The sequence below is a fragment of the Sander lucioperca genome, chromosome 13 (genome assembly GCF_008315115.2).
Source record: "Sander lucioperca isolate FBNREF2018 chromosome 13, SLUC_FBN_1.2, whole genome shotgun sequence".
Classification (NCBI taxonomy): domain Eukaryota; kingdom Metazoa; phylum Chordata; class Actinopteri; order Perciformes; family Percidae; genus Sander; species Sander lucioperca.
The window spans coordinates 10819339-10834961 of NC_050185.1; the positions used below are offsets into that span (position 1 = coordinate 10819339).

The 15623-nt window shown below is 38.6% G+C and overlaps 1 protein-coding gene and 1 long non-coding RNA gene across 2 annotated transcripts; one reads left to right on the forward strand and one right to left on the reverse strand.

Moving 5' to 3' along the window:
* Positions 1-3271: 3271 nt before the first annotated feature.
* Positions 3272-9447, forward strand: LOC116064834 (transgelin-like). The gene is made up of 5 exons (XM_031320119.2): positions 3272-3473; positions 6712-6892; positions 6981-7152; positions 7326-7428; positions 7562-9447. Exons 2-5 carry the CDS (start codon positions 6719-6721, stop codon positions 7710-7712), a joined length of 600 nt encoding a protein of 199 aa, XP_031175979.1. The 5' UTR covers positions 3272-3473; positions 6712-6718; the 3' UTR covers positions 7713-9447.
* Position 9448: 1 nt separating this feature from the next.
* Positions 9449-12435, reverse strand: LOC116064835. The gene is made up of 3 exons (XR_004108615.2): positions 12424-12435; positions 11292-11301; positions 9449-9614 (listed from the first exon to the last, which is right to left on the reverse strand). It is a non-coding gene; the product is annotated as an uncharacterized LOC116064835 (long non-coding RNA).
* Between the last annotated feature and the right edge of the window lie 3188 nt (positions 12436-15623).

Consider the following 15623-nt stretch of genomic DNA (forward strand, 5'->3'; position numbering starts at 1 on the left):
ACAGCTATCTGTTGAACATGAACAGTCCTCCAAGTAACATCCCTCTAACTCCCCATCCCACCGTGTCAACCAGTTCACTAGAAATGGGTTGCTGCCAGTAGTGGAAGAAGTATTCAGATCCTTTACTTAAAACCTGAGTGTAAAAATATTCCGTTACAAGTAAAAATCCCAGATTCAAAATGTACAATACAAAAAAGTACAAAAGTATTATCACCAAAATGTTTTTAAAGTATCAAAAGTAAAAGTTTGTATTATGCAGAATGGGCCCTTTCTGAGTATTCTATAATATCGTTATTTATATTAAAATAATCAATAATGAAAATATTTTGTTTGCAGCCCTTCATCAAAACTGACCCTTAAGTAAAAACCCAGATGAAAGCATGAGTTTCCAAATTTTATTAAAAAGGGCAAAGTTAGAAATATGGAAGATTAAAAATGCCTAAATTAAAACAAATCAAACAAATAAAGTGAAATACAAAACAAATTGTTACAGGTATTTTTTCTGTATGCATTTACTATTACTTACTTCATAATTGAATGAAAAACATGTTAGTATGTCTTTACTAACTGAATTCATTGTTTTTCCTTATGACATCAATACCCCATGGTGCAATAAAATCAAATCACAACACAGAAAATAAGGTGAGGAGTTGTATTTCACTTCAGTGTTGTCCAACAGAGGGAGCATCATTTTATGTCTTTGTTTGATTTGTTTTAGTTTAGGCATTTTAAATCTTCCATACTGCACAGCTACTTCTGATTCACTCAAGTGGCTACCTCTCTGGGCCTGAAAAGTGAAGCCAATGCATAAGTGCCTTACATCTGCATTCTTTCTAATGACTCTGGCTCCAAAAAGAAGTCCGATTGTACATAGCGTTTAGCTAAGCGCTCCTCCCCAGCTCCACCCTCTTGCCCAAATATGATCCCTTCTGCCTTCAAAAAACCAAGATGGCGACGGCCAAAATGCCAAATTCAAGGCTTCAAAGCGTAGTCCACAAAACAATGAATGACGTCACAGTGGCTACGTCCATTTCTTTTATAGTCTATGGATTTACTGTATATACATACAAAGAAAAGTAGGTGAAGACTTCATTACGTGTTCCTGTTTGTCTTCATTTTGTGTTCTTTTAAAGTTGACTTGATTGATTATACAGTAGCCTATGTTATTTACTTATAATAACAACTCATATAATGAATTAAAAACAGGCAGCTGACTGCTCCTGAACTTACATGTGATTACAGTATGTGTGCAGGAAAGAGGAAATATTCTACTGCAACGAAACCACGTTCAGGTTTTGGTAATCATTAACCCTTTAGATGTCCTGGTGGTTGAATATAAGATCGGAGTTGAAATGACACAAAACATAGCTGACATGAACGTGTCCACTTCCTAACACCTACATATTCATGACCACTGGTCACAGTCGGTGACTTCACACATTGCCAACTCCTCACAATGTTATCACGTCTGATGTCTGATGCCCTATACAAAAAAGTACAAAAGTATTATCACCAAAATGTTTTTAAAGTATCAAAAGTAAAAGTTTGTATTATGCAGAATGGGCCCTTTCTGAGTATTCTATAATATCGTTATTTATATTAAAATAATCAATAATGAAAATATTTTGTTTGCAGCCCTTCATCAATATTACTATTATTATTACTATTACTTACTTCATAATTGAATGAAAAACATGTTAGTATGTCTTTACTAACTGAATTCATTGTTTTTCCTTATGACATCAATACCCCATGGTGCAATAAAATCAAATCACAACACAGAAAATAAGGTGAGGAGTTGTATTTCACTTCAGTGTTGTCCAACAGAGGGAGCATCATTTTATGTCTTTGTTTGATTTGTTTTAGTTTAGGCATTTTAAATCTTCCATACTGCACAGCTACTTCTGATTCACTCAAGTGGCTACCTCTCTGGGCCTGAAAAGTGAAGCCAATGCATAAGTGCCTTACATCTGCATTCTTTCTAATGACTCTGGCTCCAAAAAGAAGTCCGATTGTACATAGCGTTTAGCTAAGCGCTCCTCCCCAGCTCCACCCTCTTGCCCAAATATGATCCCTTCTGCCTTCAAAAAACCAAGATGGCGACGGCCAAAATGCCAAATTCAAGGCTTCAAAGCGTAGTCCACAAAACAATGAATGACGTCACAGTGGCTACGTCCATTTCTTTTATAGTCTATGGATTTACTGTATATACATACAAAGAAAAGTAGGTGAAGACTTCATTACGTGTTCCTGTTTGTCTTCATTTTGTGTTCTTTTAAAGTTGACTTGATTGATTATACAGTAGCCTATGTTATTTACTTATAATAACAACTCATATAATGAATTAAAAACAGGCAGCTGACTGCTCCTGAACTTACATGTGATTACAGTATGTGTGCAGGAAAGAGGAAATATTCTACTGCAACGAAACCACGTTCAGGTTTTGGTAATCATTAACCCTTTAGATGTCCTGGTGGTTGAATATAAGATCGGAGTTGAAATGACACAAAACATAGCTGACATGAACGTGTCCACTTCCTAACACCTACATATTCATGACCGCTGGTCACAGTCGGTGACTTCACACATTGCCAACTCCTCACAATGTTATCACGTCTGATGTCATATATCACCCCCCACCTCCCCTTGCCAGGTCCTGACTCGCTCCTGTCGACGAGGCCGACATGGTTGGAATGCCTCGGAGGGAGTGTCTCTCCTTGTTGTCATGGAAACCGCCTGGATGTACAACTGTAGCCTATGTGCTGAAACTGAAAGGACAAGACTCTGTCTAAATTTACATTTTCAACTATTAGGGGGAAAAAAAATATGCTGTGATGATGACCCGTTCCTCTACTTCCTCTTATATTGTGTCTTGACATGAAACTCAACCGAGAGGAAGGGGTTTTACATTCCACAGCTGCCTGCTGCCTCTTTCACTTTCAGACACAAATATCACCAGTGTGAATCAAGGCAATAAATAATCTCCTACATGTGCTTCACTGATCTCTAATTACTGTAACACCCTTCCTGTGTTCCCTCAAACTGCACTGCTCTCGAGGAGTTTGATCATCCCTCCCTCCCACCCTCCCTACTCCCTAATCCTGTCTCATTCTTTAGTGGTAGAGGGAGAAATTTGGAGAATTCTTTTCAGTGACCACACCAAACTCTCCAGTCACACGCCCTCTTTTTCCTTCCCGTCCTTCTCCTAAATAAGGAATTACAATTTGAGTGGAGAAAAAGCAAAAAAGCAAAGAGGCGGGGCATAGAGTGAAATAAGAGGAGGTAAAGGCATATCTCTCTCTCTTTCTGTTGAATGTGGTGAAGTCATATAGTTCAGAGTAGGGTGTTTGCTGTGTATATGTTGGCAGTCCTGTATTGTGCACTCCATACTGTGTTGTAAGGAAGAAGAAAAGCGGTAACACAGCAGCACAAGCCCAAACCCACCTGTATTCACCTGAAAGCTACTACACAAAGTAAGTAAACACGTCTTCTTCTCTCGGCCTCATTTATCAATCTCAGTTTTCTGGTTTCTCGCTGGTAGTCAAAAGATTTCTTTGTTGCTTTAAGCTTGTGGCTAACTCTGTGCAGGAAACATGAAAAAAAAAACTTGTAATGTATCATACACCCCACCCTCACTCTCTGTCTCCCTGCCTTTTTCTCGTGTTTGATCATACACAGAATAGAACTAAACGGTTTTACAGAGTTATTTTTTTTTTGTTTTTCTGTGTGGATGAGATGCCTTTTGAATGACCCACTTGTCTGTAAATTATTGTGTCATATAATCCTGTTTCTTATCTATCTTTGCTCTCAGTACTCTTCTCATGTGCGAGGCCTCATAGTTTCAGAGGTTCAGCCTTAGACAAAATCTCTTATTAGAGAGCCTTCAACATGTAGCCAGTACTGTCTAATAATATGTCATTTTGTAGTTTAATATATGCTCTGAACACCAGGCTGCTGGCTCAGGATATGGCAGTAAAACTCTGCATGTGTTTGTCACATACATTTATGGACCGTGGTGAAGTTTTGTGCGCAGGTGAACATTGAGACAGTGAGATTACTTAAAGACTGTGACGTTGGGTGGTGTTTGGGCTCACTATCTTTAGTGATAAGGTAGAAATGCAGAGTGCTGAATTAACAGTCTGGGTCCGCAGCAGCAGCTGGGGCAGTGCAGGGTAAAGAGAGACATAATCATGAACACTGTAAGAAATAATCATGTGAACTAGTTAATCCATTGTGTTCACATCACAAAGGTTGCAGAATGACTCAAAAGTAACTGCCGATGACGCAGTTGTATTCAGCCCTGTTGCAATACCAAGAAAGTTGTGAAACATCTTGTAATGACTGCAAGATACTATAAACGTTGAAGAATTTGGTTTTATATAGTGTTGTGTAGATAACAATAGTCACACACAGTCACATTATGGAAGCCAGCCATGTGGTGACATGCACTGATGTACGCAGAGAAAAGGTTTATTCAACAAAAGCTGTAAAATAATAATCTCATTGCAACACATTGAGACATATTCAGTTACATGTGTGAGTTCTGAAATATGGACTGAAGACACTTATTTACAAATATGTATGTGTTACCATAGTTACCGCTTTGCCAAAGTATGTGTGAGCAATGCATTAACCAATTTGCGATGCTTGTTTTCCATGTTTAGTAAGCACACATGGCTGTTTATCGACATCTTGGTTTTTGTGTTGTAGTTGTGACTCTATGATTATATGTTTCCAGTAACTACTAGGATGCCCCTAGTTGATTTCTTAAGTATGCAGGTCTACATAATCTTCCAAAACACACTCTCAAACACCTATACCCACACTCTGCTTGAATGGCTTGTGCTATTCTACTATTTGCAGTCCACTTTACAGTCAAAATCAGTCCTGCAAATGTTAGATATGCTCATTCAAAATGACAGTGGCATGACCCAATCTTGTGACATCCAATCAGCAGTTTGCATACATAGTTCAGAGATCAAAGTGCAGGTTAGACTAATCTGAGAAGAGTAGACTCTCTGACTTCATCATCCTTCATTGTTCACTGCATGCAGATGCTTGCAACTGCTGAATATTCTCTGGGCGTGCCAGGACAAAACAGTTGTAACTCCTGTGATTGAGAAAGACATTGTTCAAGAGTTCGGATGTTTAGATATTTACTTCACCCTTCTTGCGGTGACAAACTGGTTTGGGAGTCACTTAGCGGACAGGAAGTTGCTTCTCCTCCACATGCCCATATAACCACTGCAACCACAGACAATGAACAGGGACACAAGTGTGATCTATGGCAGCTTGGGCTCCAGTGTGGAGCTGTTAGAAACAATGACGATTTGTCAAACTGTCAACACATATTGTGTAAGACTGAGAAGCCTCTGTTTTGCAAGACATGTAATGGGATTGCAATGTAGATGATACTGTATATTAAACCCATTTTCAAAAATAAAACCCAGATTCTTGCACAATCCTACATGGTATCTCCAACCTTGTAAAATGTTACTTGGGCAGAAAGTAAAGAAAATTAAAAGTGGAGGATTTTCCTATCAGCTATAAACATCTCCATATGTTATCTGCTTTCCTTGAAATTTAGAAACGTCAGTGAATTGCGTAACTCAATTACTCAGAAAAAAGCAATAACTGCAGCGTGGCGGTTAACGCGTGACATTTCATACTTTCCTGTTTTAACAGGCTCCATGGAAATTATCTAATTTGCTTAAAGGTCGTTTAGCAGTGTGTTGTTTTGTTTAGAGTCCTGTATGCACGTTGCTACCTTTGTCAGAGAGGAAGGAAGGAAGTGACAGCGGAATGAGCAAACAGGATGCAGGGAGTGGGGCGGCTCTGCTGAAGCCAACAAGAAGCTCATACTGCATTAATAAGTGAGATAGGCCAACTGTAATTACTTTCAGCAGGGTTGTAATTCTTAAAGACATTTAGGATTTTCAGCTTCCAAGGTACAAAATGTCTTTGACAAATAAAGACACTGACATGGTCTGGATAAGTGTTTAATACACTAGTTATTAAATGTGCACATTATAAAAATGATAAATCAAGAATAAGAAGGATTCCGTCAGAATTAAATGTGGTCTGCTGTATTACAGAAAAAGACACAAACAGGTAAACATACTTGTATTTCTGTCCTCCACTCTTCATTGGCCTCTTCCCCTATCACATTAAAGGGATAGTACAACATGAAATATGCTTGCTAGGTATAAAATCTTCTCATCTAACTCTGCGCTAGAAAGTGAACAATTGTATTTTCCAAAATGTTAAACTAATCCTTTAACCGTCAGCACTAGATGCCTGATTTCAACACTTAAACTAACTTAGACTTAAACCTATTTTTTTTAACCTAACTAACCAGAGTTTGAACAATTAAACAGCCCCTTGAACAAGTGAGGACAAGCCAAAATGTGCACACTTTTAAAAAATGTCCTTTTTCTGAAAGGTTGAAATGATTAGATTTAAAAAGAAAAACACTTCTAGCACACAACACATTCAAGCACACATGTAGGCTACGCATCAGGAAGAGAGTGATTAAAATCGTATTTGTTCTGACTGCAGGCCAGGACTGTGGGTGTGAGCAGGGCAGGGATTTGGATGTGAATGTTGTTTCATCTATCAAATATTAATATTGAAAAAGGACACAATACACTGCCAAGAAGTAAAGTTTGCTCAGCTAACTGCCTATCTAACACTAACTTTCTCTACCAACAGGATCAGCATGGCAAACAAAGGTCCTGCCTATGGTCTGAGCCGGGAGGTACAGAGTAAGATTGATAAAAAATATGACACAGAACTGGAGGAAAGGTTGGTGGAGTGGATTGTCGTCCAGTGTGGTGTGGACCGGCCTCAGCCAGGCAAGATTGAATTCCAAAACTGGCTCAAGAATGGATGTGTGAGTGTTGGGTTTGCTTAAGTGTTAATACAGCATTGTACTTCACATTGTGCACAGTATATTCAGTAGGATCTGTTTTTTTTTCTAGGTGCTGTGTGAGCTCATCAACAGCCTGTATGGATCCAACAAGCCGATCAAGACCATCAAGAGCTCCACCATGGTATTTAAGCAGATGGAGCTGATATCCATGTTCCTCAAAGCAGCAGAAAACTACGGAGTCACCAAAACAGACATGTTTCAGACTGTAGACCTCTATGAAGGTAAGACATCCATCCAGCAGAACTCATCAGTATTATTACAGCAGCGTTAAGTGTTTTGCAGATTTATTGCAATACAAGCGAGGAAATGAAGCTGTATTCAGTGGCAGAGAGCACAGGTCACTGACTGTAATTGGTGTGTGCTCTGCTCATGTGAGATTGTTGCATGTCTTAAGGCAAGGACCTGGCTGCTGTCCAGAGGACCCTGATGGCTCTGGGTAGTTTGGCTGTCACAAAGAACGATGGGTGTTACAAAGGAGACCCCAACTGGTTCCACAAGTGAGTTTGAATGTTTTCCCCCTCATGTATAAACTAGTTTCTAGGTGGGAGGTTGGTAGAACAAAAGGAGGTTTTATTTCAGTGCTGAGGAATGAGATTGTGGACTGAGAGATGTGTCTGTGTATGTGTGCAGGAAAGCCCAAGAGAACAGAAGAGAATTCACAGAGGAACAGCTGACCGATGGCAAAAATGTCATCGGCCTGCAAATGGGCACAAATAGAGGAGCATCTCAATCTGGAATGACAGGCTACGGACAAGCCAGGCAGATCATCAACAACCCCTGAATCTGAGCAGTGCTTAAACCCTCCCCTCAGACACTCCTTCTGCAACACTCTGAAAGGCCAGTGTGGACGGAGAAACTCTGAAATGTAACCGGACTGTTTTCAAGGCTAAACTGGACCAAAAGACCAAAGGACCAATGAGGACATGTGCACATATACAACACATAGTTCAGTTGAGCACACATAGATACCTTTGACCGTGCAAGTGAACAATTAGACAGAATTTTACATAGTGAATTCATGTAAATGATATGTTTTTTTAAAGGATCATTTCCAGTTGTTTTACATGTTTTAACCCGCTACCTAAAAATTAAAATGTGTATTAAAAAATAAATGTGCTTTACATTACTGCCAACCATCCAGAGGTTTCAGTTCATTGCAGTTCCCTATAAAAATCAACTTGCAGAGACTTGTAACTTGCTTGAGAGTTGTACTCCATCACATTCAACATTTCGTTTGCTTTATTCTTCATTTCAACGGCTACATCATTTCAGCATGCAGTTTCAAAACTCTGCCTATTGGTACATTCAAGACACTCTGGTATCTGATATTTGAGAATTTTGAGATGGATATGGACAACCAAATCCATTATTTATTTGATCAGTGCCCTTGTTCTGCCAGCGTTACTCATCTGACAATGCAGCTATCAATTCTTGGATGTCAGGGTGTCCTTGAATGCACCTCCAAGGAGAGTTTTAAAAAGGTTCCCTGCTCACACCGGAAGTACAACATAGCTGTAATGCAACATTAACAAAAATTACTGATAAAGAAAGATAGATGATAGATAATGGGAACTATCAAGTCTCATTTGTTGTGTACTGGACTGATTTGAAAGACGTTGCAGCCTGGAAGATAAGAAGTGCATGTTGTGGTTAACAATAAAGTTAAGCAAAAATACTGAAATGAATAGGTTACAACAAACAAATCCACCGGTATAGTCAAGGATAAGCCATTTTAGAAAGTGAATTGCCTAGTTTAAAAACAGTTTTAAGAAAAAACATGTGTGTTTTACCTGCTCCATAACACAATCTGCAGTTAGATACTCTCAGTTAACTAATTTCTAATCAAGATCGGACCTTCTTTTTAGAGTTTAATACATCATATATAATGGCAATTGATTTTGATTTTGAATAAAGTTCACTTTACCTGTAAAGAAGCCTCTTGTGTGATGAATAGCTTAACTGAGATAGGCTTTGTCCACATCTACTGATAATTGATCACTGTGCTGCGTGATTCTTTATAGCCAGGTAAACAGTAAAAGATATTTACGTATGCACATAACAACCAATATTAATCACGTCAGAGTTTCTGCAGGTAACATAACAGTCTTTTTTTGCCCTAAACCTGAGCTGTACTCTGCAAAGAGATAAGCAGATGTAATAAAGTCTGTAAAAAAAAAAGGTGGGAGGAGAGAAAAGAATTATGGGAGAGTGATGATGGGTAGGGATAAAGCCTGGATTTTTCCTGGCCATGCTTTGCCTGGTTGGATGGAACGAGAGAAACAAGGGGGATTCAGATATCACTATCTCCTGCCAAACTTTTGTTTATACTGTGTTTTTGTTTGAGTACCGACTAAGCTGTTCAGCATGAACTGACTCGGAAAAAGGGCGGAGATGGAGAAGAAAAGCAGGAAGGAGAAGACAGAAAAGAGTCAAGTTAGATTTTGATGCGCAAAACAGATTATAAAGAAATAACAGGAAAAAGGGGCACTTAAAAAAAAAAAAAAAAAAAAAAAAAAGTCCAGATGGAGTCGAACACAGATGGTGATTAAGGAGATTAAGGTGGCTGGGATCAGAGGGAGAATAGGTCAAGACAGAACAGTCAACCTGAGAAATCAGAGAGCCAAAAAAGGAGTGATCATTGCAGAGGAAGGGCAAACAAAACGACTTCCTTTTCCTCTTCCTTCTAACAGGAAGCTGTGTGTTTAAAGTGTTATCACAGAGGGGTAAATTGGTATATTGTAAATTCATGACAATGAATTTAAAACAAGTGGAAACAATACAGTCAATAATGATGTCCTCTGTCCAAGTGGTGGCATATTCTTCTGTTTTGTTTATTTCATTTTTAGTTTCTATAATCTATTATTTTCACAATAAAAGCATTAGAAAACTGCTTATTTTACAAGCTTGATTGCTGTGCAGTCACACTTACAGTATATTAAACAGTTCATGAATACTTTTTACAGTACCTACTTGCATATGATGGAGCATGAGCATTTGCTCTTTAAAATATCCTCAATACTAAAACCTACTCTACTGTTGATGATGCTGCAGGATATTAGTCTCCGCGGGAGCAGCAGAACAGTTTTTCTCAGCTGTAGTTTAGATAATCGCAATTGCCAAAAAGTGTTTATTTCAAAAGTAATATCTATTTCAACACAAGCACTTTTAACACTAACTGGTGTGCTTAGCTCCTTGAGTCGCACACTATTCAACACATCTGCCCAAGTTTATCTCAAGGGGCTTTTAACATAACATGCAAGCTATTTGTGCCTACAAGACATTTTTACACTGGAACTCTGATTCCTTTTTATGGGTTGTCATCAGTATCTACAGCAAACATCACTGACAAACTGCTTAGGTCAAGACAGAAACATATTTCATAAGATGTGCAAAGCAGGTCAAACTACTGTAAGTAAATAAAACAGAGATTTAAACACAATCTATTTGAATTTATATTTGGTCTTTAAAGGTCCCATATTGTATAGAGTGAGGTTTTACATGTCTTTTCTAATTATAAAGCAGGTCTAGGTACTATATAAATACTGTGAAACTATCAAAATGGCCATATTTAGAAATTGTGCCTTTAAATGTCACAAATATACTATAAATAAGTAGAAAGTGCCGCCACAGTGCCGTTACAGTCATTCCCCGGCTGCAATGACGGTGCAGAAACTCAGAGAGCGCAGATGCGGAAGACCCGTAAACACTGACCAATCAGAGCAGACTGGGCTTTTTTTCTGTCTCTTTTAAAGAGACAGGTGCTAAAACGTATATTCAGACAGACAGTATGAGAAAAATAGTTTTCTGTTCTAGAAACCCGAAAATACAAGTGTGAACCTGAAAATTAGCATAATATGGCATCTTTAAATGATTCATTATATTTTTGGTTTGTATTGGTGTTTAATAATCATTAAGCACTTTGTTATCATTAGAGGATCATGGTATCAGGGAAACAAATTTCAGAAATGCATTACACTGTAGTTTTAATCACCTTTCATCACTGAAGAGATAAAAGCTGATGTGGTGAGAGATGTGACTCCTTTATCATTCATTGTGTCAGGAGCACTGCTGCACTGATGTTACTTCATCATTTATTGACGAACTGAGCTAACAACCTTAAGCATACATAATGTACTCCCTGCCTATACAATGTTATCAGCTATTGTTTGTTACGCTGTAGTGAAGTGCAACATTCATTTATGAATCATGAATGGTGACTAGTTAATGTTTCATTTATCATGAAGTGATCATTTGAGACTTGAGAGAAGACAACTACAATTATACTTTTTTTACTGCAGTGAACTACTTACTAAAATACTGTGCGTGTATTTTTTTACTTTGAGGAATGAGGTTGTGTAACTTCCTCATTTCTACCTCAAATTGGACATCACGGGACTTTGAGGTTGAGCGTTCAGGTAGAACTGATAAAATAATATGATGAACTCATAATTTACTTCTGGCCTGCCAGTGTGGTAAGCAGCTAAAATCAATGAGACTGAAAAACACATCCGGAATATTCCCCAAACAAGCAAAAACAAACATCTCACTATGTGCTCCTTGTTATCTTTACCTCACAGTCTCGATGTTTTAAACATTTCTACAGCTAATTTTTTAGCAGCGCAGTGGCGCCCGGCCTTTTTGACACGAGAGCTATTTTTTTCTTTCATTCCATCAAAGTTTTAATGAAAGCGTGGAAACACCAACACACCGCTGGCCTCACTGCAGTGGAATGCACGTTGCTTCCATACAGGGGCATAACAGGGGCGACGATTAGCCTCGAGGTTAAAGAAGTGGCCTTGTGACTGGAGAGATGCCAGTTTGAATCCTGTCTGTGAAAACATGAATGGGGTAACTGATGTAACACATTCTTCACTGTGCTCTTGAGCAAGGCTATACATTAGTTTTCACTTGTGTCTCAAAAGGAAGGATACAATGTTGCACACTTAAAAACACAGGTACAGGAAAAGTGCATTTTTCTACCAATGTATGTACAATAGCAGGCACATAATGGGCCTTTTGAGCCAACCTACAAAGTAATGTGGTATAGTTTAAGGCCCAAATTTGAACCAGTCAAGATAAACTAAAATAGCCTGGTCCAGACCTCAAGACTCAAGTAAATGAAATTACCTTTCAGTCTGATTATCAGGCTAGAACTAATGCTACAGCTAGTAAAGTTGGGTAAGGACACTGATTAAGGCATATGAGTGATGTAGTGGAAAAAGCTGTTGCCCTGGCAGCGGTGCTTTTGGCTTAACCCACAACATTACCAGGGAGACTGTCCTCCTAAGAAGAACAACAGCATCAGTCATTGCAGCAAGTCCTCCAGAATGACATGTTCACATTCAAGTGACAAACGGCGGATAATGGCGTCACATAAGATAGTGCTTCTATGTGTTGTTCTAGAGGGCATGGACAAGTGTGGTTGTTTATTTGGAGGATTTGTTGTTACTGGCAGGGTTAGTGGGTGGAAAGCCAGTGGCAGCATTAGTAACTTCTTCGTCTGCACTGTCTTATACAACCTCATTCGTACACCCTTTTCGGGCACAAAGACTGATCAATTACAGAGATTGTTCGAGTGTTGAATGTCACAAATCTCAAGAAAAATCCATTTCATTTTGACAATACTAATCTTGTCTTACAATAGCCGTATTTCCATAGATGAAAAGGGAATTTTCTTTGTAGGCATGTATGGTTTGTATGAAATGTCAGGAAGAGATGCAAGGCCTGAAGCTATGGCTGAAACCCCCTTTCCAAAAGTCACAATGCTTGTACATGAACTAAATTAAAATGAAGGGGGAGGTGTGATGTGTTGTGGAATGTAAGAAAAACAGGTTTGTAGCAGTTTAAATCCTGCTGAGAAAAACAGCCTGGTTAAGACACAGCGATTGGTTGTCGACCTAGAATAGGGCAGCTTGTTCTACTTAGTATTTAGCTATGAACAACATTCAAACACCATTTATTGACAGCAAATACAATGTTAGGCTTTGGTTTGTATGCAGCAGGGTGATGTCAGTCCAAGATCATTAAGTGATGCCACAAAAGGCAGTAGTCAAGAAAGGATTGCCCTGGGTGAAAGGCTGAAGAAGTAAATAGGACAGGATGAACCTGTCCTGATACTTGCTAAATTACCATTAGGACCAAGACAATTATCTAGAATCAATGGGTGTAAATGAATTTTGACGACCTTGTCACAGAATAGAAAGACCCTCTGGAATTCTTATGCACTGTGAGGTATAATGTTACACAAGCCTCAAAGCAGGTAAAACTGGTCTTTTGGCAGCTCCAGTGGCAAATTATGCACCAGATCGGTTGTACTGTACTGTAATCACTGCTCATTTGCCTTCCAATGCCGTTTCATAGAGGTTTAATTTCTGCTATTCATTAGTGAGGTTTTCAAAACAGTGACAAGGAACTGAAACAGAGAAGCACTCTGCTGGAGACAGCAGGTTTGGAGACAGGCTAAGCGTGGATGCCACATCAGATTCGATAAAAAAAGGTGCCACAAGGCTGAGGTTAGTATGCAGACTGAATAGTGTGTGTGAATGACTCACAGGCATGAATATGGTTGATCCGGGAACCACAGAGGAAGGTGCAGTGGTGTGACTTGTATGCGTCGTTAGCTCTTTCTGTGGCTGCATTGAATGATAAAAGGGTGAAAAGGGTAGGTCACAGGTGTATCGGGTGTAAATGGCGGGTAATCTGAGTCAAGACGCAGAGGTTTCCCCTTGAAACTGTTGGTTTTAATCCCAAATATTGAGCTCTGAAGCCTCCATTAAAACGTCATAAGAGGAGGACAAAGTTGTTAAGGCAGTGTGACAAGCTCAGAACGTCCATTAAATATATTCACTTCAATCCTCACCTCGAGGAAATACTGCCTTGCTTTAAACCATTTTTTTTAGGGTTTTCTGTAACCTGCCAAAACCCACGTTTTCATTCCGCTTTGTGCTGCAATTTATCAACCAATCATGACGGTCCTTATCTGCTGCAGTGAAGCTGCAAAGTGCTTTGTGCAGTCGAGGAGGAGTTCCTCAGTGAAAGTGATGTGGCCTTTTTTATAAATACGAATCCTGAGTCAGAGTCATGTAAAACCATGTGCCTGATAATGTTCTTGCTAATTATTTATGAAAATGCTTCTGTCAGACACAAGTAAAAAAAAAAAAAAAAAAAAAGACATTATAAACAAACTTTATAAAAATGTAATTATTCTGAATATTAAGAGTGCAATGATTCACAAAACTCATGACTCCATGCAATAGGTTACTGTGAGTGCCTGAGAGTGTGCCTTGTATTCTCATTTTTTATTGTCATATTCATCTTTATACAATCATAAAAATGTACTTGAGGTTTCACTCTATTATATACTGTTTATATAAAAACTAAAATCAAATAGACAAAAATTGAATCTATTTTACTGCATTGCACTGTGCTCATGAGGGCCCTCACCTGGCTGATACTGGTTACTATGCAGGCAGAAGCCCATTTGAAACACCTTATAAAATCTCACATCTTGGTGGCAAATGCAGATTTCTGATGTCAAATAATTGCTCTGCGGCCAAGCATAAAAAACGACAACATTTAATCAGGAGTTTTTCCACTACTTCTGCTTCCTTAATGACAACTTCTGTATTTCATTTCCTCTGAAATTCTATAATCTGATTGTGAAATTAAAACATGTGATGGACTTATTTTAACTTTTGACCAAGAAATACGACATCACAAGGGTCACAGCACATGACACTGGCACAAATATGCACTTAAATCGCTCATCATGTATGTAATCATGACATCTAAAGGAAATCATGCAAAAATGCATCATATTGCATACATGGTGATCAAAGAAACTGAACACCATGAGTGAAATTGAACTAATTCAGACGGGTAAGCCACTTATTTTCAAAGAAGTAAATTAGATTTTCTGGGATATATTATCACAGAGAACATCGAGTCAAAGAAGAAAATCAACAGTACACCAGCATTGTGTACAGCTATTCAGATAATGTGGACAGTTTAACTTGTTTTTCGCTCTGGAACAAATGCGAAGGCATTTTAGTATAGGATCCGTGTCCCTGCTAAGTCCCTGTGTTGTTATTAGATACACTATAAAACCTTTACTGTCATATATAACATATAGGTCTAGAGGTCTCAGATGCATGTTGTAACCACTGCACCATTTATCACATTCGGCAGCATATTACAAACCCTGACCCCACAGGTTCATACATGAAGTAACGTTTTGATAGGTGAGAACATGTATCTTATCGGGATTTAATGTTTTCCTCTTGCCTTCTCTGTTCATACAGGTCCTTGAGAAGTTGTGTTACAGATGCCTGCCCAGCTGGTTAATAATGAACTAAAGCCTACTTTTAAACAGGTCAATAGAGCAGGAACAACACACAAGGCCAAATATAGATTTTATCAGGGTGTAGCTAACTGGCCGGTGCCGCCTCAAGTCTCTGTTAATGCCTGTTGGGATAAGAAAGTTATCATATCCCATTCAAACTGTGTGTTGATAGACGAAGCAGACAAATATTTATCTATAGTCACCATGGCCAGTTTTAAGACTTTTTAAAACATTAAGTGCATATTTAGATTTGGATCACTGGCAGTCTAAACATATATGATTCAGATACATGTACAAGCAGTGGCCAAAGGGTCTATTTTTATTTTCCCCGTTTAATGGTCTCACAGGAAA